Source organism: Protopterus annectens, chromosome 1.part1 (genome assembly GCF_019279795.1).
Source record: "Protopterus annectens isolate FY-2018-M chromosome 1.part1, PAN1.0, whole genome shotgun sequence".
Classification (NCBI taxonomy): domain Eukaryota; kingdom Metazoa; phylum Chordata; order Ceratodontiformes; family Protopteridae; genus Protopterus; species Protopterus annectens.
Window position 1 is genome coordinate 1,693,157,832 of NC_056726.1, and position 24,534 is coordinate 1,693,182,365.

At 36.4% G+C, this 24,534-nt stretch overlaps 1 protein-coding gene across 1 annotated transcript in view; it reads right to left on the reverse strand.

Annotated features, from left to right (window-relative positions):
- LOC122811854 (uromodulin-like) overlaps positions 1-24,534 on the reverse strand; it is a 166,024-nt gene that overhangs the window by 102,666 nt on the left and 38,824 nt on the right. Inside the window, exon 3 of the mRNA XM_044083979.1 lies at positions 7,512-7,595. Within this exon, the coding sequence (XP_043939914.1) occupies positions 7,512-7,595 (84 nt within the window). The remainder of the gene's footprint in view (positions 1-7,511; positions 7,596-24,534) is intronic.

Genomic DNA, 24,534 nt, shown 5'->3' on the forward strand with positions numbered 1-24,534 from the left:
CATGTTTCTATGCATGGTAATCTCTACCACCCACCTTGCTGAAATGATCCTGAATTTTTGGTATATAAGAAAATGAAGTTCTATGCATCATCTATACCTATAGAACTGAACTTAAGAAAAGTGAATAAAAAAGTAAAAATTGAAAAATGTAAATCAGTGTAATATTAATATATATTTTAAACATTTTTGAATATATAGTCCTTATGAGAATGGCTACCTCAGACCTCAAACAAAATATACTAATGTCAAAATTGCACTGCATCAGGCATAACTTGAATATTTAGTTTTCAAGCAAAATAAAATACTCTCAGTACTCTGAAGTAATGCCAAAATGCAGATGGTATAATTAGAAATCAGAGGTGCGCGGGTCAAAGCTTTATGGAGGTGCAACCCATAAACATATGTGGCTTTGTTTTAAACTCTGTTGCTAACTTGTATATCATATCTTATCCAATATGAATATGAATATGTCAAATAGAAAGTACATATTATTTATTTAAATATTGTTTTAGAATATATTTACACTATATGTTTAACTTAATATGTACTGTATTTTGTAAATAGAGAAGTATTTAATAAGGTATATGGTATTAATTCTAGCATGTCTCACATATTTAGTAGAATAGACTACAGTACAGAAGGTAAACTAGGACAGGTGTACCTTTGTTTTAGATCCATCCATCATGTAATAAAGCATAATGATGCAATTGTAAATTTTAACATTCAGTTTTTTTATCACAGATACAATGTCTATAGCTTCATTATTCTCTCATACCCCCTTGCTACTCGTCATCTCCTCAATCTTTATGGTGCACTGTGAAATCTTGCATTCCTTAGTGCATTCCAACATGTGCTCCATTGTAGACGTTTGTTCATACTTTCATAGGATAATACTAGGTTATTGGCCCAGAGGCCCTTATAAGCCTAGCCAAGTATTTTGCCCATGTTCCATCAAAGTTGGCACCTGTTTCCCCTATCCAGCAGGGACACTGGTGGGATCTCAGGGGTGTATTTTCTGTTTCCCATCCAGTAGTCCAGATTTGTCTTAAACAAAGTTAGAGAGGTACTCTGCTTGACATGGAAAGCGAGTCTATTCCACAGATGGGGGAGTCTTTGGTACACAAATCTATCCCGCCAACAAGTTCTATTAATGTCACAGACCAGGTTGAGGCCTTCCATGTGGGTTGCATGAGTGGAGTTTGTCTTACGGATATGCAGCAACTCCATCAAGGCTGGGTCTGAGATGGCCTTGTATGCCAGACACAGGTCACCTCTGAGTAGTCTGTATGAGACTGAGTAGAGGGACAGAGCTTTTAGCCTATCAGTATAGGATAGGTGTTTGTGACCCTGTTTTTCTTGGTCAGGAACCTCTGTGGTCTCTCCAGCTGCTGCATGTGCTTGGCAAGGTACATGACAAAGGGGGCATTGTACTCAATAATGGGTCTGATAAAGGAGGAATACAGGGAAGTTAGGACCTCCTTGTACCTGGAAGAAATACCCTTATTTATGAGATGGGCCATATAGAAAGCTTTCCATACAACGGAGGCAGTGTGGTTGTCAAAAGTCAGGTTGCTATCAATCTGGGTGCCTGAGTCCCTCATGATTGATTGCATGCTTAGTACATTGTTATTAATGTGATAATTAGTAGGGATGCCATTTTCCCCAAAGGGGATAATGATGAATTTCTTGGCATTCAGTTTGAGGCCATGATTCTGGCACCAGTCATTAGTTTGGGTAAGGCCCTCTTGGAGGATGTTCACATCATTAAGGGAATTTAAGACAGCACCCGGCTTGCAGTCATTTGCAGACTTAGTCAGCCACAGACCATTGGTTTTGGCTTGCACCATAGAAAAGTATATCCCAAACAGTATAGGCCCCAAGACTGATCCTTGGGGTACACTGCTCTTTATGGGTCTACCACTAGAGATGACTTCCACTGTTTTGACTGAGTGGGTTCTATCAGTGAGCCAGTTAGCTACCAGTCTGGTAAAATTTGGGTTGACGCCTAGCTAGGAGAGTTTATCTATTATGCTGAAGTGGGGAATAGTGTTGAAAGCCTTGGCTAGGTCGAGGCAGGTGGTGTGAACCGTCTTCCCCTCGTCCATGGCTTTGATGACTGTTTCAAAGAAGTCAACCAAGTTTAACAGGCATGATCTCCCTTTCACAAAACCAAACTATGTGAGGTCAAGCATTTGGAGGTTGCCAATGTCCTTGTTTATAAGGTCTCTGATAATGTGTTCCATGGCCTTGTAGATCAGGCTATTTAGGCCGATGGGCCTATAATTGCCTAGAGCAGCGGATGATTCATCTTTGTGTAGGGGTGATGACAGTGGTTGTGTTCTATTCAGCTGAGATGTAGAGCTTTGGTTGAATAAAGTGCTTAACAGAGCTGAGAGCTCATGCCTGAGTTCATGTAGGATACAGCCAGGGATGTTATCAGGTCCTTTGGAGACTGTATTTCTTGCCTTTGAGAGGGCATTAAAGTCCTGCTCCCTCATGATGAGGGGAAGGGTGATTGTGCAGGGGATGTCCTGGTTTACTGATGGAGGACAGGGGGGGATAAGTTTTCATTGAACTTGTCTGCCAGCAAGTTGGCTATATCTATGTCGTTTGTGTATGTGGTGTTATTGACCACCAGTGCAGAGCAGATTTGGGTGTTACCTTTGAGATTGTGGATGTATGTGAAGAAGGCCTTGTAGTTGTCCTTAGTGGATGTGGCCAATTTGGACTTGAAGTTAGCCTTAAGAGGATTTCACCAGTGACCTTATTTGCTTGTTCAGGTAAAGGAGAGATTGCTTCCAACTTGGGACCTGCTCCTACTTGGTCCTGGACAGCAATTTTTCCTTTTATTATAGAGTTTGTTTATTGCTGCTGTCAACCAGACAGGTTTACTCTTCCTTGAGGAAGATGATTTGGTCCTTTCAGGTATTCCTGAGTCCATACAGTTGTGTAGGTACTCTTATAGTTTTTTGGTGTAGGCTTGTACATTAGTGCTAGTTCCAATGCAAGGGACGGTAGCTATAAAGCTGCTTATACCTGCTCTGAGGATATTGTAGTCAGCTTTGGAAAAGGTTTTTTGTTGTTTGACCCTGATGGGAGGGGGGGGGGGGTGACTTCAAAAGTGATCATTTTATTGTCAGATCTAACCAAGGTGGATTACATTGTAGGGGTGCTACAGTAGCTACTCATGTTGGTTAGGACCAGGTCCAGGATATTTTCACCTCTCGTAGAGGTATCAACCAGCCGATCCAGTGCTTTGGCATTGACAAAGTTGAGGAATCTCTGGGTGTGCATGTTTGGGCTAGAATAGGTCTTCCACTATATGGTTGACTTGTTAAAGTCACCCAGCATCAGGGTAGAGGGTTGAATCTTGATGGATTCAAGTAAGTCCAGATAGGTGGGGTGGGCATCTTGAGTCATGGTTGGGGGTCTGTAGTTGAACAGGCATTTTGTCAACAGTTAACTGCACATAGAGTGTCTCCTGTGTGTCATAACAATTAGCCAGTTTGGAGGTGTATATGTCTTTAATAAATATTGAAACTCCACCTCCTTTGACTTTGTAGCCCTCTGGGGTCTGAACGTATGGTAGAGGATGAGAAACTTGGTAAGGCTGGGGTGTTCTCAGCAGCTTTGAACCAGGTTTTAATGACTGGAAAAATGTCAGCATCCTCCAGGGCAAAGAATGCTTGCAATGAATGTAGTTTCATGATAAGACTCCTTGCATTTAGCAGCATGACCTTTAAGTTTCATTTAGAAGAACTTTTCATGCTGGTAATTTTGTGCTCAAGACTTTGCATAAAAAGGAACTATGGGGGAGGCAAGAGCCTTTGCCAGAGTCTAGAATCCCAGGGAAGACTGATGAAGGCAATCTCAGCATTGTGGTCTGCCAGTCATGTCCTTCCATGCTGTCAGGTAGTGGATCCCCTTGGAATGACACCAGAAACAAAGCCAATTGTTAAAGTCAAGCATTTTCTGTTTGTATTGAGGCATCATTCTGGGTGATGGTAGGATCCTGCATAAGGCTAGGGACATACCTGCCTGGGACACATATTCGGCAAGCTCAATCATGTCTGTCTTCATATAGTCCAGAGAGGTAGGTCTCAAGTCACTCACACCAACATGGTCTATGACAGAGTCATAACAGTACCTGTTAAGAGACTTGAGTGCATGCATGATATGGCAGATTCTAGCACCTGACAAGGAACTTACTGTGACTTTCTCCTTGTCTAGCTTGGTAAGGGGCACATCTGTGTGTCTCACGATAGAGTGTCCTATGAATAGTATGTTGGGTTTGTGGCTGGGCCTTAGAGGCTGTGAGACACAGATGTGTGTACTATGTGTGATGCTTGGTGTTGTGGGTTGTGATGTGTGTGTGTGTTTTTGCTTTGGAGGTCTCCTCTGTTTAGGTATGTTTTTGTTGAGAATCTCTGCATATGCAGGAGTGTGTTGTACAGGTGTGAGTGGTGTTAGAGGTGTGGTGTTCATAGTGTTTGTGCAGACAGCCTTCTTAGTGCCATATGTGCTGGCTTGTGACTGAGACAGCAATGGTTCTAGATTCTTAATGTAACTGCATCTCTCACATTTTGTGTTCCTAGGTGGTAGTAGTAGGGGGTTGTCAGTGTACATAAGGCAGTTGCTACACTGTCTCAAGATGCCCATATCAACCAGACTAGCAGGAGAGCCCATAAGAAATTGTCCGTCCATGGTTGTCAGAATCTGTGGAAGAAATGTCAGGGATAGTAGAGTGGGTACTATCTGAGGAGAGTACCTGTAGGTGTGAGTAGAACTGGATAAAACTCAATACAGTAGCTGCAAGTGAGGGCCTCACTTACACAAGAGTGCTGGTAATGGAAGAAAATGCAACAGAGATACCTCACAAAGGGTTAAAATAGCACAAGAGCAGTGCATAATGAACAAACAAGCAGAAACCCCTGCAAATGCGGTGTTTAAATGCCATAAAAACAAAAGTAAAATAGAAACACGGGAATTGGCCAATCATCCCTTGTCCTCTTAGCTCAACATCCTATGCCAGACCAGTTGAAACCAGTTCACTTATCCCCACTAAGTGCAGGCAGGCCCAGCCAACACAAGATGGCATAGAAGGAAACACAGGAATCACCCAAACAGATATGGATGCAGCAAAACCTGTAACCAGACTATGCTAAAGATATTTAAACTCTGTTTAGGTTGATTTAATACAAGAGAACAGATGCACACAAATATAACAGTAGCAAACAACAGCAAACTGATTTAAACAAATTAACCAATTAATCAATAAAAAAGCTCAAATGTGAGCCCTGTTCCAGCAATCTTCAATCAGACAAGTTCTAACTACACACCCCAGCCACTAGGATGAAGGGGAACCCTCTCCAAACAAAATGGCCGGATTAGTGCTCAAGTTATACAAACAGAGCTTGATTCAGCAGGCCTGAAAGTAATCTATGCTATAGCAAGCAAGGCACACCAATTTCAGAAAGAAACAGTTCAAGTAAGCAGGCACAGTAAGCTTTCTACCAGTAATTCCCAGCTCAGAAGGGCAGAATCTACCCTCTTGTCCCACAAGAGTGCAGACCACAAACCTTCTTAATGTAGAATAACTGTCCTGAAACTTAAGTGCTTAAACCAAAACTGAGACACTTTTAGAATAACAGACACTTAGCTTTCAACCAGCAATTCCCAACTCAGAAGTATATAAGCTATCTCTTCTGCCACAAGAGTGTAGACCACAAACCTTCTTAATGTAAAACAACTGGCTCGAAGCTCAAGTGCTTAAACCAAAAGGCTTAACATAAAAGTTACTATTTAATCAGGCTGCTAACAAGCAGTAATAAATGCAGCATAATAAATGTAATTGAATACTCTTAAGAACAAGCAGCAAAAGCAAAATGAAGTAATAATATACGAAGAAACACAAACACAGTAAATGCAGATGAATGAAGCGCAATTTTTTTGTTTAGGTTAAGTTGGAAGGGATGAAACAAGAAAATTCAAGGTTGAGAAACTAAGGGGGGTGGGTTTTCCCAAATGATCTCTCCTTACTTGGTAGAATGAACTGATGAGATGGGACTGGGACGAGTGTCCAAAATGAGATTTATAGTAGGGGCAGGAAGCTCAAAAGCCACCTAATTTAAAAACACAATGAGGACTGTGTGGGTGGAATGGAGGGAAAATGTAGACAGAGATGAGTGATATTCAGAGCAATGCAGACCACACAAACACTTCAGCTAAATAAAGATATTTCTAAATAAAAGAACAATGCTGTTTTTCAGCTCCCCTTACTAATTAACTCATACTATTCACAGTTTGCAAAGGAATTTTTTGGTATCTTTCTTTAACTGACCATAGCCAAGAACTCTTAAAACTCCAACAGAACAGAAAACTTAAAACAAAACACATGAAATAATAGAATAAGATACAAAATAGAACTGATCAAACCTTAAATGAAGAGTTCCAAATCAAAATTAAATGTAGCCAGAAATGAGCAACATTCAGAGCAATGCAGAATACATACCCACACACTTCAGCTAAATACAGGTATTTCTAAATAAAAGAACAATACTGTTTCTCAGTCCCCCCACTAATTAACTGATGCTATTCACAGTTTGCAAAGGAATTCTTTTGTAGCTTTCTTTAAATGACCATAGCCAAGAACTCAAAACTGCAACAGAATAGAAAACTTAAAACAAAACACATGTAATACTAGAATAAGATACAAAATAGAACTCATCAAACCTTAAATGAAGAGGTTCAAATCAAAATTAAATGTAACCAGAGATGAGTGACATTCAGAGCAATGCAAACCACACAAACACTTCAGCTAAATACAGATATTTCTAAATAAAAGAACGTGATACAGGTTATGGTAAGCGTTTATTTATTTTATTTGTTTATTTTTGGTGCCACATATCGTAGTTGTTGTTGTGTCTTTCGGCTGTTCCCAGTTAGGGGTCGCCACAGCGGAGCGCCGGTCTGCTAATGATTGGCAGTAGATTTTTACATGCCGAGTTGCCGGCCCTGATGCACAACCTTCAACGAAGGTACACCCATTCATGCATGTCTCCACACAGAAGACACTCTAGCTGAGATTCGAACAGGACAACGTTTACTGTGAGGCGACAACGCTACCTCAGCACTATAGAGCAATATTAAGTATGGAATTGCTATGCATGCTCTTTGCTGGTTAATGATGTTAACTTATGCTGTGATAAACACTTAATAGTCCCTTTGGTAGCTGTATGCCATTTTTTTCTAAGCTGTCTTACAATTAGCAATGTAGCTTTTCAGCATTAGTAATGCAGTCTACCAGCCTAAATCTTTACAGGTGCAGCATATTGTCACTTGATAGTATTTCAAATATAGCATCCGAATGGTAGAATTATACAACATAATAACTCTCACTGTTTTCCTGTATTCTGCTCTCCTTTTATGCCTCATTCCCTATTTTGTGTTTCTTTTACTTATATATTCTGTCAGCTGGTATTCATACATAATATTGTATATTGAAAATTTACCTGGATTGGTGTAGATTGCTGGGTCACATACACAGCTGGAATTAACACATACTTGATCAGGGAAACAAGAAGAACATGTCTGGCCTGAAAAACAGCAAGAGTTTAAAATTATTTAATCAGTCAAAATTCATCCCTTTTTCCTTGTTGTCTGTGTCATTACTTGCATTGCAGGGAAAACTTTTTTCACACTTGATTATAAAATTCATTAACAAACTGTTACATTTTAGGTTCTGTCTGGATTCGTGTCAAGTATAATTTACCAGACAATATCAAAACACAATGATTAATTTACTATGTACCATCCGTGACATATATTGTTCAGAATATGTGCATCTGAAAATACACTAGTACTGCAAAAGATATTACATGCTGGTAGCAAAAATTTGCAAGTGTTTTTTTATTTATTTATTTATTTTCAGAAACATTCGTAACTGAAGTTGGGAAGATTCTATTAGAAGAAAACTTACAGTGACTCATGTAGATTCATATTCTACCCTTATAAGACCGATTATTGATTACAATGCCCCTTTCAGCATGTACCTCACAAAGCACATGTAGCAGCTGGAGAGACCACAGAGATTCCTCTCCCAGAGAATCCAGGGCCTCAAACATCTACCCTACACAGATAGGCTAAAAGTCCTGTCCCTATACTCAGTCTAATACAGACTTCTCAGAGGTGCCCTCTGTCTGGCATACAAACCAATCTCAGACCCCGCGTTGATGGGACTGTTGCAAATCCACAAGTCAAGCTCCACTCCAGTAACCCACACATGCAACCTCAGCCTGGTCTGTGACAGCAATAGGACTTGTTTGCGGGACAGAATTGTGTCCCAGAGACTCCCCCTTTTGTGGAATAGACTCCCTTTCCAGGTAAAGCAGAGTACCTTATTAAACCTTTTTAATCGCAACCTGGATAACTGGATGGGGAACAGAAAATACACCCCTGGGATTCCACCTATATCCCTGCTGGACAGTGGCATAGGGTGGTGACTTGTAGGAACATGGGCTAAATTTCTGGCTAGGCTTGTAATGGCTTCGGGGCCTATAGCCTAGTAACTTCCTATGATCCTATGATATTGCTGGATTATTGCATTCTAATTCTGTGCAACTGGACTTATTGCTTACTGGATGGGTTAATGAACAAATGTTATCCTAGTAAAGAATGAAATACAAGTTAGGCAAGAAACAAGAACAAAACTGATGATGTGAGCACTGTGATCCAAAGATATCCACAGAGATGTTGCAGCTGCAAGAAAAAAAATACATTATCCAAAGATGTGGTTAATGGTTTTGTTAGGATTTTAGAAGTAGTTCATGAGCAGTGTTGGACCTCTGAAGGACTTAGGAGATGGGACACATCTACGTCTCAGATCCAGAAAGCCCTAAGGATTCCAGTGATAGAGTAAACTGTAAACTGGATGTCATGAATTGGGAAAAAATGCACTTACAGTGAAAGGTGAGTTGTTGCTTTGTGGGGATGCTACATTTGCTCTGTACTGATAAACATATATAATAACTTATGTAACTTCATTTGCAGCACTGTCATTCTTTCTTATATGCAAAAACCCCAGTTGGGCTATATTATTTTTTATTGTCTGTCTGGCATTATATATGAAGTGTAAACCTCAACTGATTGTTTAGGGCTGTTTATCATTATGTCCTGTATTCAAGGATGAAGCAACTTTTGGAGTTTTCTTGTTGTAAGTATCTGACAAATGAAACGTGCAATTTCTTTGTATGGCTAATAATACTGGTGAATGGAAGTAGTCACCTGTTTGATATGCTTCTACTGTAAAAGACTTCAAAAAAAGTTTAATGTCCTCTCTCTTGATAATACAGCCATTGAAGTCACTTCTCATAGTAAACCACCACTGTATAGCACTGAAAAGCCTTAATTGGTTAAAACTGCCACGCCAACTAACATATATACAACATCTTACCACCTATAAAATTATCCAGCATCCATCTGCCTGTCAAGCACTAAAAAGCATTCTACACAACTATGTTCCCAGTCAGTCATTATGATCCAGTGACCAAGAACTCCTGTCTGTCTACAAACCTAGCATATCTGCTGAGCATTGTCTGTACTTGTACAAAGTTGCTAAGGCCTAGACCTCATTACCTGTATCCATCAGGTCTATACCCTCCCTCCCATCTTTCAAAACCACTCTGAAAGACTTCCTAGATAAAATTTGGTTCTTTTCTTGCTCAAAAGACAGGATAAACTGTAGTCCTAAATGTGAACAAGTACATTTTCATTCCTTATACCGCCTTACTTTCCCTTCTTCACTTACTTCCTTACTGCTATCTAATTATTTTCCCTGACATTCTGTCAAAATATACCATAAGCCTGTTTTTTCTTCCGTCTCTTCATATTGCAATTCCTACTTGTATTACACTAATTTATCTTTAATTTCTCTAAAAGCTGTCTAAAATATCTCTAAATATTAAATTGTCATATACCTTGTTTTGATTCTTAACCAATGTTTTTATGTTATGTCTAATTTGTTATAATTATTTAAACTGCAGATTTTTTTTATTTATGATGATTGTGAAATTGTTTTTCTTAAAGTATTTTGTAATAATTTGGAGCTTTTCCCCCAGCCTCCACTGAAAAATAGGCTTCCACCCAGTTGGACTTTCTCAGTAATCAAATGTCAATAAATAATAAATAAATAAATAAATAAATAAAAAGACAGTTGGTCTCTGAATTTTCAATAAACCTAGTTAACGGACATGGCATTTAGCTACTTATTTCTGGTAATCATGATAGGTTATGACCTCTGCTGTAGGTAGGGAGAAGTGAAGGAGGTGGGTTCCTAGGGTAAAAGATGTCAGGGAACACAATTTGCCCCTCAGAAGTGTTGCCGGTTAAGCATGATTGCAGTAATAGCATTCATTTAAGGAGCCACAGCTGATATTATGCCTGCTTAAATGAATGCATCCAGTTGTTACTTTGCTAAATGCCTCACTGTTAACATGTTCATGAAGTTATTTTTCACTTCTAGGAGAGAAGTTTCAATCTTCATTCATATTAGCACTATTCAAGCAATAGTGCTGACATCTGGGAGGGGTTTACATTCATGAGACTCAAGTTTCTTTCATTTAAATGTATTCTATTTATTTTTCAAGTATACAAGTTATAACTTTTGAAATAATTACAAACCATCCGATGTTAGCACTAACAGGTCACTATAATTAGATTACATTATATATTGACTGTCTTACACTATCATTTCTCTGTCTTACCCTTTGTTCTCTCTACTGCACCAATGGTATTTATAAAATGTGTGGCTCCAGTTATTGCTTACTGAAAACTTCAAAACATTCACATCTTTCCATATTTGGATAACTGTCTTATATTTGCAAACTCTTTTTCTGACTGTCAAGATTCATTGGTAAGTTTCATGAAACTCCTGTTTAGTGTGGGGTTTCAAGTGAACTTAAAAAAACATCTTCTCCATCCCCTAAAAGAGAATGTTTTTCTGCAATGTCTTCTCAATACGTCCTTAGGAAGAGCCTTTCTTCCACAAGACAAAGTAGAACTGCACAAAAAAAAATCTTTCTGGGGGTTTTCCAACCCATTTTTGTTATCTGCCAGTGTATTATTCAGGATTTTTAGTATCGATGTTTCTATGATTACCATGATTTCCTTGGTCACGATCTACATGAGAAAAGTTTAGTGGTACCTCATCTCAGTCCAGTCACAGTATCAACACTTTATCTTTTCAGATTCCAGACTGAGGGGTTGTGAGAAGATAGGTATTGTGGTGAGCGAACCAGTTGTCTCTCAACCCAGATGTCCCCTTCTCCCTTCTGTGTCCTCATCAGTCTAGCACAGTAAATGCTTCAGACTTTGTTTGGGGGAGTCTATTGTAAGGTGTGAAAGTGCAATGTCTGTGGAACAAGAAGGACAGACAAAAGAGCATCAAGGTCAAAGACATGCTACCAATAATCAGTGCTTTAAAAGCCTTAAATCATCTCTGGTCCCCAGGAGTTTTTTTTCACAGTATGGGGATACTTTGAGATACATCTCTCCAGCATGTTGTATTTATGTCAGTGTCAAAGTTCAGGTCCTTAGAAGTGGTGTTTCCAGTGCTGTTTGATTTGTGGATGTAAAAGACATCCATCAGAGCTGGACTTGAGGATGCCTTATATGCTAGGCATAGATCGCATCTTAGTAATCTGTAGAAGACAAATGCAATTTGTTTAGCACAAGGTATTCATACCCTGGATTCTCCTGGTGAGGGGGTGAGAACTCTTTCAGGGCATTCCAACTATTGTGAGTACCTGGTTAGGTACATACCAAGGGAAGCATTGCACTCAATGATGGGTCTAATAAGGGCTGAAAAGAGTGGTACTATAACTTCCTTGGACCTAAATGGTATACTCTTGCTTATGAGCTGGGTGATATTGAATGATTTTCTTAACATCTTGGCTGCATGATTACTGTCTACATATGTTCCCAGATCCCTAACTATTGGGTCAGCTCTTAGAGGTGTTTTATCAATGCAGTAATTAGCTTGGATGGACAGTTTCTCAAAAGGCACTATAATGCATTTCTTTGCATTGCATTTTAATTCATGGCGTTGGCACCAGTCATTCTTTTGTGTTAGACTCTCTTGTAGGATGTTGGTGTCATGACGGGATTTGTGATAATTCCCAATTTACAGTCACCGGTGAACTTGGTGAGCCAGAGGACATTGCCATTAGCCTTGACTTCTGAGAAGTAGATGACAAATAGCAGCAGGTTCAGTACAGAGCCATAGGGTACTCCATTCCTTTGGACAGGAATGTTCCTGTACACTTTTCTACTCTTTCCACTAATACCATAGGTTCTTCTGAAGATCCAGCAGGACTATCCAAAGATAATGGTAATGACTCCCTTCTGACCCAGACAACAGTGGCTCTCCCTTCTTTTGAAATTGGGCAATGGTAATTATCACAAATGTCACCACAGACTGGATTTACTCACAAAAGACAAGATTTGTTTAATACACCCCATGCCGAAATGTTTCAGTTGACTGCCTGGAGGATATAATTTTGATACCTTTCTGCCACCCTTTTCACTGAGAATGTAGAGCAGTTAATAAAGAGTGTAAAAATGCTGCTAGAAGATTTTCTAGTAAGTGACATGATAGCAACCATGAGCCCTTTAAGGCCCAGATGTCTCTGGTTCTAGAGAATTAGTATGTGTTAATGTCCTCTGACCTTACTTACGTTTTTACCAAGAGTCATCATTTGGCTATTTCTTGTTTTGCTTTAGGTCTCCTACCACCTTCTATCTGTTCTCAAGTCAAGCAATTTTTGAAAGGGGATTTACATCATCTGTCCACATATGAAGTAGGTGGAGTCTCCTTGGGATTTTAATTTTGAACCAGCTCATCAGGCTAATTTGAAATTATTGACATGGAAAACTGTTACTCATTGCTCTGAGTTCTGCATGAATACTGAGTTACAAGCTCTTATGACAAGTCAACTCTTCTTCATATTCCACAAAGACAGGGTTTCTTTGAAAAGAAATCCTCCTTTTATGCCTAAAGTGGTTTCACTGTTTACTTTGAATTGATCTCTTAATCTCACTGTATTCTTTCCAGCAGCTAAAAAAGGAAGAAACACTCCTCTATACTCTGGAGTCTACATACTCTGGATCATGCCTCTCAACCTCTTAGAGCAAGATATCTGGACAAAGCCATAAATAATGAAGGAAGCAAAGGTCCAAATATAGGGACAATTGTAAAGATTGCTCTTACAAACATATAAAGTTGATAAAATAATAGGTTTTACATTAGCATGAATTTTCTAAAGGGTATGAAGTCTAAAACTCAGATAACTGTCATTATTTTTTTAACCTCATCCCTCAATGATCTACCAATAACTTGTCAGAAAACCAAAATATTATGAGTAGCAGACCAAAAATATCAGTCACAAATCTGGGCATTCTGTGAAAATTTGGAAAGTTGAGAGGAATGCTCTAAATGTCCACTGACAGCTCAGCTACAACTTCGACAAATTTAAAGCCTTTAGGAAAGCAGTTCAGCTATTTGTCGATCACAAGGTTAAATGAAAAGGATAACCAATGTTCAAAGGAGACAGTTGACAGATGGTTGTTTCATTCTGTTTCTTATTTTGCTATCACCATAATAAACCACTTTCAGGTAAGTTAAAATCACACCCAGCCAGGGCTTTGGCTTTTTCTGTAACTTTCTGGAAAGGGTTAGACTCTAGATGTATTCTTGAGGCAGCAATTTGGTCCTCAGTGCATACTGTCATGAAACAATACAAACTAGATTCCTTTTTCAGGTTTAAAACAAGCCTTGCTACTACCATTTTTGAGGGGCTATGGATTCTTGAATTATTTCTTCCTGTTTATATTCCTAAGCTGTGGTAATCTAACCAAATAGCTTAGTTTGCTGCAACAGTGATGTAATGTTGAACTGGTAGATGTTCTAATAGAAGACTGCTGCAGTGGCTGTCCCTCCCTCCATTCCCTTTGTTTTGGTTTTGATGTATTGCCAGGCTTCAGATGTATATACCCTTGTATGTATAGTCCCATATCCTTTGTTACTGCTTTTCTTTTTCCTTGCATTTTTCATGTCAGGGCTATAGCCTCCCTTCTTAAGGCAAGAAAGCTCTGAAGCTTTTGGCACTTCCTTTTTATGTGGCTCTATTCAACCCCCTGGCAGGTAAGATGAGTAGAAGGTGTCATGAAGCTTTGACAGCTCGCCAGTAATCATATCTTGGATAGGATATAACGCAAACAGCTAAGGTTGCTGCAGAAATGATCTTTTTGAGCCTGTACTTTCTGCTGCCATAGTAATCATGTGAGGTGAAATGGATTTACTTTCACATAGAAAGCAATATGACGCTGCACTTAGCCAGCTTGTGGTGTTTCATTCCTCCTTCTTGTATGTCCCTAAGCCATGATAAGCTCATTTACTACTTGGGCACATTTAATTACCCTTGACTCAGTTACAGTTCGTGTGATTTTCTGTTCACAGCTTATTTGTGCAATACCTTTTCATGTAAAATTTTGTCAGCTTAATCCAAAGTCTGTTGTTTCCAAACTCAGTGTCAATTCTGTACAAATGTAGTTTGCAGCAAGCAGGTGTATCAATGATACTAATTTATGTATGTCTTTACGTTAAGCTGATTTTGTTTCCTTTCAGTACTTTTATAGCTCTGGTTATTTATGGTATAGCTCTTCTGTTTTATAAGGTTTGAATTGCTTTTTCTAAATCAGATCATTTTATATGTAACATCTCATTTTGTATCATACTATTAACCCAATGATTAATATAGCTCACGCGACAACAAATTACTTATTCCTTTCCTAGTCATTCTTTTAACATATAGTCTCTTTTCTGGATGTAGCTATCCTTGCTTTATTGTTAAGTCCTAGTCATACTTAATTCTGGTAAAGGTGTGTTTATATTAACATTGCCTGTTAACATAACTGGCTCAGTTCCATTTTTAGGGCAAGGACTAGGCTCAGCAAGGAGTTTGATTTGTTTACATTCTAATGATGTCTTACTTTGTAGTGTTAATGAATTATGTAATTTACATCTAATGATAAGTGACAATACAAGATAATTATTATGTATCTGAACATCAAATGAAATAAAAAATAAAAACAAAAATGTTTTCTTTAACATTTTTGCAAGGGGACAAGTCCCCCCCCCCTGCATCCCCACACCTCCTGCTACTTAAATACTTGAAGTAGACCCATATATATATATATATATATATATATATATATATATATATATATATATATATATATATATATATATATATGTGTGTGTGTGTGTGTGTGTGTGTGTGTGTGTATCAATACATATATATGGGTCCACTTCTAAATCTCAAAAGCTCATAATCTTGAAATTCAAAATACTGAGTCCAAAAATCTCGAAAGTTCAAAATACTGAAAACTCAAAATACTGAAGATAGATAGATAGATAGATAGATAGATAGATAGATAGATAGATAGATAGATAGATAGTTGATGAAAAGAATACACTGGACAATATGATAAGCGCTTTTATTGCATTTAATTCAGAACTTCTTCAGAACAATTACACCTACAATTCATTTTCCTTTTAAATACTGAAAGAATCATGACATCACTTCACATTTAAAGAGACAAACCTCCTTATATAACAAATCAAAGAAAATTTCTAAAAAATGTTTTAATATTTAAAATGTTTAAATGATTAATACATATAACATCTTCAGTTATCAACTGCAGATAACTAGAACCAATTATAAATTCAATAACTAACATACTTTAAATGGCTTTTAACAGAGATTTTATCATTTAAACCTGGAGCAATGTCTGCTCTCAGGAATATTTGCAATTTTAATTCTAAATTATCAAAAAAATTGTTAAAAGACCCTGTAAACCTACTTTTATCAACCTTTACTACAACAAAAAAAGAAACTTTCCTAAAATGTTTACATTGAAGTGAATGCTTAACAAGAGCATTATTTGGGTCTATATCATATGTTCGACGTTTTATAACTTTGAACATTAAAATATTGAATTTAAATGTTTGAAGTTATAAAACTTTGAACATATGTAAAAAAAAAAAAAAAAAACAACATTAATGACTGTAGACAAGTGGGCAAGCCCCAATGCACCCCCCCCACACACCCCCGCTCTTTAAATATACCAACTCTGAGACAACACTATAGTGTCGTAAGGGAACTCTTCCCTTTAATGAAAATCAATTATAAAATCAATAACTAACATACTTTAAATGGCTTTTAACAGAGAATTTGTCATTTAAACCTGGAGCAATGTCTACTCTCATGAATATTTGCAATTTTAATTCTAAATTCTCGAAAAATTGTTAAAAGACCCTGTAAACCTACTTTTATCAGCCTTTTCTACAATAAAAAAAGAAAATTTCCTAAAATATTTGTATTGAATGAATGCTTAGCAAGAGCATTATTTGGGTCTATAGCGTATGTTCGAAGTTTTATAGCTTCGAACATTAAAATATCGAATTTAAATGTTTGAAGTTATAAAACTTCGAACATATGTAAAAAAAAAAAAAAACAAAAAAAAACAAAACTAACAGCTGTAGTCAGGGGCACAAGCCCCCCTGAACCCCCATGTATGTGGGGGGGATGCATCCCCCACATCCCCTGCTCTTTAAATATACCAACTCTGAGACCACACTACAGTGCAGTAAAGGAAATTTGCCCTTTAATGCACCATAGTGTGGTCTCGTAGTTGGTATATTTAAAGAGTTGGGGGTGTAGGGGGTGCAGGGGGGCTTGCCCCCTGCCTACACTAGTCAGGTAAGTTCCTTTATTCTTTTTTTTTTATTATATGTTCAATGTTTGAAACTTCGAACATTTAAATTTGAATAAACGTGCAAAGTTTTCAAAATTTGAACATATAATACAGACCCCATTATTTAAGTCCTTCATTTTAATGACTAGCAAATGCTCCCTAACTCTGTCACTCCACCTCCTTATTGTCTTTCCTATATAAAAATATTCACAATTGGAGCAGATAGCTAAATAAACTAATCCTTCACACTGGCAATTATAGCTACCTTTTGATATTAAGACAAAATCTAAGTGCTTGAAATAATGACTATGAACTGCCATCATATATCTACACTGAGAACACTTTAGACAAGGAAAGGTACCTACACCCCTGATTTTCATACTATCTTGGTCCATATTTGTTGAATTTTCAAGCAATTGTTTTAAATTTCTATTCCTTTTAAAAAAATGAACTTGGGTTTAATACCAACTATGTCACTCAATGAAAAAATAATGTTTTAAGGGATGATATTAAGAAGCTTGATCTTGTGATTAAAAAAACATCTTTCACTGCATTTATTTCAACATTTTATGCGCAATTTAGGTAGTAAAGTTAAAAAACATGTAGAAAATATAGTTAAGAAAAAGAAGAAATTGATTAGAGATATTAATGCTCATCAGCAAGGACAAGCATACATTGTTACTAAGAAAAAATGTCTGGCAATGGTTTCACTAATAATAATAATAAGAACTTTAATAGTTACAATCATAAGACAAACTTTCTTAATAGACTTGATTCCTCTCCTGAAGCTCGTAGGCTAAGGATTCTTGAAACTAATAATAGTTCTAATTTTAGGAATCTGTTGAGTAGTGAAACTAGTAATTTTAGTGAAGAAAGTTCAACTTTTTCTTCACAAGTAGGTGGAGTAAGCAGTCCTTCACCCAGTCAGGAAGCATTCACAATAGTGAGCAAAAAGAAAGCATAGGATAAAGGTTGTTAGTAGCAACACCATTTATTTTTAATTTGAGTATAAAAGTGTTTACAGAAATTTAATTGGAGGTGTTAAAGAATGGATTTACCTTCCTACAAGCATTGAAAGATAATGTTACAAATACTTTCTTTGATTTTAATTTGTTTGTCAGAAAATTGAATTTAAAATATATTTTTCATAATATTCATGACAAAAAAAGTAGCCAGTTTAGGAAGGGTAGTATTATTAATCCACCTTTAATGAATACAGTTAATACTTTTGTTACAGTTTGTGAGAACAAACTCTATGAAGTATCTAGAGGGTCAATGGACAAACAAAATAATCAGGTTAACAATTATAACAGGAGGAGTAATAAACATTTATTTATTTTATTATTTATTTTACATTTGTTGACCAGGAAAGTCTGACTGGGTGCATGTCCGTTTTCAGTGGAGGCCCGGGGAGAAAACCTCCACAGTTAAATTTTAAGGAATATATAAGGTGTATATAGAAGCATTCAAATTTACATGCTACTAGACTTAACATTGACTAGTAACATAGCATTAAAGCTTAAGATTTAACATATTTACATAGACTGAACACATCTTTTACAGTTTTAGGTTGAGGCATTACATAATGGTGAACATTGTTAGAAGGGGTTTCATGTTTTGCTTTATACAGTTGATAATAGAGGAGTAAAAATATAACAGATGTTGAGGCTGAAGCATTGAGACAATTAAGGACTTGCAGTAATCTCAGATACATGAAGGCAGACAAAGGGCAAGGGTTAGTAGTTATGGAAATATCTGACTACAATTAAGCAATTTATTTTATGTTGAATGACACGACAAAATATCAGAAAGTGTCAAAAGATATTGTTAGAAGAACCTATCAGGATATTGACTTAGTATTATTAGATTTATGCATCAGCAATATATCAGAGTAGATTTATTTGAATTTTTGATGGTAGACGAACCACAATTAGGAATTCTTTTTGGAATTCCAAAAAAACATAAGAACCTTACACATCCACCTTTTAGACCTATAGTTTCAGCTCCTTTTAACAAAACATCTAGGATTTCTATGTACCTGGACGAGATTTTGAATCCTATCATACAGGCAAGTGAATGGTATTTAAGAGGCTCCTGGATGCTTTTAAATGAACTGAAGGAATATACATTTAAGGGGGATGAGGCCTTATTATGTACTTTTGATGTATGCTCTCTTTACATAGCCACTGAACAACCAAAAGGAGTTGAGTTTATGAGATTATATTTAAGTAAGCCTGGACAATCTTTGAAACAGGATGTTTTTGTTATTTGTCAACTTATGGAGTTGGTATTAAGTGGTATCTACTTCACTTTTGGTGAAGGAATTTATCAACAAATTGAGGGAGTAGCAATGGGTGCACGTGTAGCACCAGGTTTTGCTAATTCAGTAATGTGTTGCTGGGAGCAAGAGGGACTATTTAATTTCAAGTTTGTAAGATTCTACAAGAGATACATTGATTATTTGTTTTTCACATGGGGTGGTAGTAGCGATGAACTTGATGAATACTTTTCACAGATTAATAGCACTGTGCCTGGACTTAGATTAACAGTAGGGAATATTGGGGTTACAGCTCATTGTTTGGATGTAGACGTCCAAATGGGTATGGAGAGAAGATAATGTAACAGTGTTATTTATAGAAAAGAAACTTTCACAAACAAGTACTGCCATTATGACAGTTTTCATCTTAAATTTATGAAAATAAATGTTTTTAAAGAGCAAGCTATTAGAATTAGTAGAATGACTACTACTGATGACATCTTTATTAAGGAACTGGATCATTTAAAATAATTATTTGTTAAACTTGGGTACCCCCTAGAGGAGTTGGTAAACATTTAAAATTCTATAAGCTCAGAAAGGGTTAGCAGGTTTCCACCAATTATTAAAGCAGGTTTCATCCACAATAAACAAGGACACGGTGGGGAGCAGGTACAGATGGAAGCACTAAGTTGCTCCTTTCCCTTACCTATGAGTACAGATAGCTCAAGAACTAAGACGTTATTAATAATAATTGGAAAATCATTTGTGTAACCAAGAACTGAGTGACATAGTTGGTATTAAACCCAAGTTCATTTTTAAAAGGACTAAAAATTTAAAACAATTGCTTGAAAATTCAACAGATATGGACCAAGATAGTTTGGAAATCAGGGCTGTAAGGACTTTTCCTTGTCTAAATTGTTCTCAGTGTAGATATATGTTGGCAGTTCATAGTCATTATTTCAACCCCTTAGATTTTGTCTTGATATCAAAAAGTAGATATATTTGCCAGTGTGAAGGATACGTTTATTTACCTGTCTGCTCCAATTGTGAATATTTTTATATAGGAAAGACAATTAGGGGGTTGAGTGGCAGAGTTAGGGAGCATTTGCTAACTAGTAAAAAGAATGACTTAAATAATGCTCTTGCTAAGCATTCACTTCAATGTAAAGATTTTAAGAAACTTTCTTTTTTTGTTGTAGAAAAGGTTGATAAAAGTAGGTTTACAGGGTCTTTTAACATTTTTTTGATCATTTAGAATTAGAATGGCAAATATCCCTGAGAGCAGACATTGCTGTAGGTTTAAATTATAAAATCTCTGTTAAAATCCATTTAAAGTATGTTAGTTAGTGATTTTATAATTGGTTCTAGTTATTTGTAGTTGATAACTGAAGGTGTTATATGTATTAATCATTTAAACAACATTTTAAATGTTAAAAAGTTTTTTAGAAAATTTCTTTGATTTATTATTTAAGGAGGTCTGTCTCTTTAAATGTGAAGTGATATCATGATTTTTTCAGTATTTAAAAGGAAAATGAATTGTGGGTGCAATTGTTCTGAAGAAGTTCTAAATTAAATGGAACAAAAGTGCTTAACATATTGTTTTGCTCCTGTCCAGTGTATTCTTTTCATTTATACAAATTTTTGGTTAGTGTGCCAATTGTTTTTATATAGCTATAGATATATAGATATACATATAGATATATTAAAAGAGAAAGACAGAGCACTGTCTGTGGTGGGTTATATTCCCATAGTAGATAGATAGATTGCTGACACTGCAGAGCAATGTAATGGAGGGGGTTGTTGCACTCCTGACTGTGCTGTTCTGCTTATGAGATGTTAAACATAGTCCCCATCTGCTTGGCTGCTTGTCTCCCTTGAAAGGAGGCTATTAGCTTAGTGAGACTAATCTGATCAACAAAAGATATATACACATATGGGTCTACCTGAGAATATCAAAACCTGAGATCACCGAAGACCACGTAATCATGACAAAATATATGAAAACCCACTTTATCAACAGACAGGATTAATAAAGACCTTTCCAGGGTAAGTAACCTGTTGGCTGTGAAGATGAACTTTGCCCTTTTCCCAACTGGAGTGCTATCCTGGAGTTGGTATATTTTTTAGGAGGCATGTGGGATGTGTAGCCCCCCTACCTGGATTGGTTTAGAATGGTGTGGTTTTATTTTTTTGAATTGTTGACTGACAGATGAAGAATGTCATTGCTCGGTCTGTCAATAAAGTTGGATTTTGTTTATTTCATCTCAGTGATGTGGTCTTCAAGGATGTCAGGTTTCGACTTTCTAAAGTAGACTGTTGTTTTCCTCCTGAAGATCACCACTCATTTCTATTACACATCGACTTGCATTACCATTTGAAAAAACAAGCAAGACACGTAACAACTCATTTTAGAATAGTAAGAAAGTTGTGATACTCTGCAAAAGTCTGAGATTTGTCTGACCAAGCAAATAAGAGCACTAAATAAAATCCTCCAAAGCAAACTTTGAGTCCAAATTGGCCACATCTACTAGAGACAATCATAAGGCCTTCGTCACAAATGCCTGCAACCTCAAAAGAAGCACCCAGATCTTTTCAGAACTAGTGGTCAAGGACACCACATAAACAAATGCCATAGATACAGAAAACTTGCTGGCTGACAGATTCAGCAAAAACTTTGCCCATCTGTCCCCTCCATCAGTAAATCAGGACATCCATAGTACCTGCCCCCTTCCCATTATATCTATGGAACAGGTCATCACTGCTCTCTCGAAGACAAAAAATATCACCACTATGGGACCTGATAACATCCCAGGCTGCATCCTACATGAACTCAGGCAGGAACTTGCAGCAATATTAGGTGTCCTGTTCAAGCAAAGCCTGAGTACTGGCTTCATCCCATCTGAGTGGAGGACAGCCACTGTCATCCCTTTGCACAAAGGTGGAGTATCCACTGATCTGGGAAATTATAGACCCATCAGACTAACTACCCTGATCTGCAAGGCCATGGAATGGATTATCATGGACCTCATCAATAAGGACATTGGCAACCTCCAAACACTTGATCCCACACAGTTTGGCTTCATCAAGTGGAGGTCATATCTGCTAAATTTTGTCAACTTCTTTGAGACAGTCACCAAAGCCATGGATGAGGGGAAGACAGTGCACACCACCTACCTTGACCTGGCCAAAGCCTTTGACACTATTCCCCACTCAGGCATAATAGATAAACTCTCTCAACTAGGCATCAATCCATATATGTTACCAGATGGGTAACAAACTAGCTCACTGATAGAACTCACATAGTCAAAATATGGGAAGCCACTTCAAGCAGTAGACCTGTAGCCAGTGGCATACCCCAAGGTTTGTTCTGGGGGCCTCAGTTATTTGGGATATACTTTTCTGAGGTGCAGGCCAAATCCAGTTGGCTATGGCTGACCACATTGGCAGATGACTGCAAGCTGGGTGCTGTCATCAATTCCTAAATGAGTCAATGTAATAATTAATCATACCAGTTTTAGTGGGTTTAGTTATGTTATATTGCATACTAATACATAATAGGTGCCATGGCAAATTGTTTTTATCTGTTATTTGAAACATTTTTTGTAAATCGAATTCATTTATTGCTATTACAATTAGTAATTGTTTCCATTTTCCAGAGTAATTTGGACTTATCCAATCTGAGATTGTTTTAGATATTGATGCTTTTATATATGTTTATATATAAGGAAAGTTTAATCCTCCCTGTTTCCATGGTTTGGTATGCTGTATTAAAGCAATTCAGTTTCTTTTGGGAAACAATAAAAATTTTATTGGGCACGAATTTATTTCTTTAAGTATATTCCTTTCTGGTAACAGTTGTATTGCCAAGGCTATATATATATGATCTTGGGCAATAAAACCATTTTTATTAACTGTAGTCAATCTTCAAATGTTAATATTATTTTGTTCCATTTTTCTACAGATATTTTAATTGTGTTGATGATATTATTGTAGTTTTTTTTATACTCATTCATTATTATCCTTGCATAACTCAATTCCTGGATATTTTAAAGTATATTCTTGTTTCCCAATGATGTGATACCCCTTAGTCTGCAGTTTTTTTTATTTAAAAATACAATTTTTGATTTTGATTTATTGAAATGGAGTACTGAAGTCATGTGAAATTTGCTAATTAATATATCTAATTCTTCTAATGTCTCTTTTGTAGTAGATAATGTTAGTAATATGTCATCAGCAAATACCATTACTTTAGAATTGTATTGTTCATAAACATCTGTTCCTTTGATTTTTATATCATTACGAATTGAATCTGCCAATATTTCAATAGACAAAGCAAATAGAATCAGTGACATGAGACATCCTTGTTTACTGCCTGTTGTTATATGTATAGATTCAGAGGTAGAAGGACCTAACTTGACATTCACTAAATTATTGTATGTATATCTTTAAGAGATGAACAAAGGATGCAGGAAATTCAAATAACATTAGGATTTTGAATAAATAGTCCCAATTTAGGGAATCAAAGACTTTCTCTGTATGTAAGTCAATTATGGATGTTTCTTTATTTTCTTTATTAACATAATCTATAAGAGAAATGATCCTTTTAATATTGTCATGTGTGTGTCTATGATATATAAATCCAGCTTGATCATTATTTATTGTTTTGGATAGTGGTATTTTCATTCTGTTAGTTAATATTGTCATAAATATCTTATATTCATTATTTAATAATGATACAGGTCTATATGAGGTACAGAGGTTTGGGTATTTGTTTTCCTTTAGGATTAGTGTGATTAAGGAATATCTCCAAGAGGGTGATATTAAACCTTGTGACTGAAATTCAGATAGAGTTTTATGGACGAAAAATACTATCTTTGAAGGAAAAAGTAATTATGCCATCTGTACCTGGAGCTTTATTATTTTTACCATCTTTTATTGTATCTGTAATTTCTTTGTAGGATATGGATGCTTGTAGATCTAGTTTTAATTTTTCTTGTATGTTTTTTTATATTAGAACATTTTTCATCTAGATTTAATTGATCAATATATATATATTTTCTTTTTGGAAATGGTCCATATAGTGATTTCTATAGGCATCAAGAATGTCACATATATCTGAGACATTTTTCCCTTTCTTTTCATGGAAGATATGTTTAAAGTTATTAGCTTTTGACTGTATTTTCATTCTTGTGGATAAATTATGTAAATATTTGGAAGAAGAGGCCAAGGTATTAATTTTTAGTTTTTGTAAAGCTAAACTAGTTTTATGTGTTAGAATTTTGTTGTATTTATTGTTTAATACTTCTACTCTATTTTTTTATACCAAGTTAGGGTTTTACCATATATGTAAGCTTTTAATGAGTCCCATATCATTATTTTAGTTATCTCTGTGGTGTATTTAATATCTAAGAAGAATGGTAATTCAGATAATAACCCGAGTTTCAACTTTTTAATTCTTATTATAT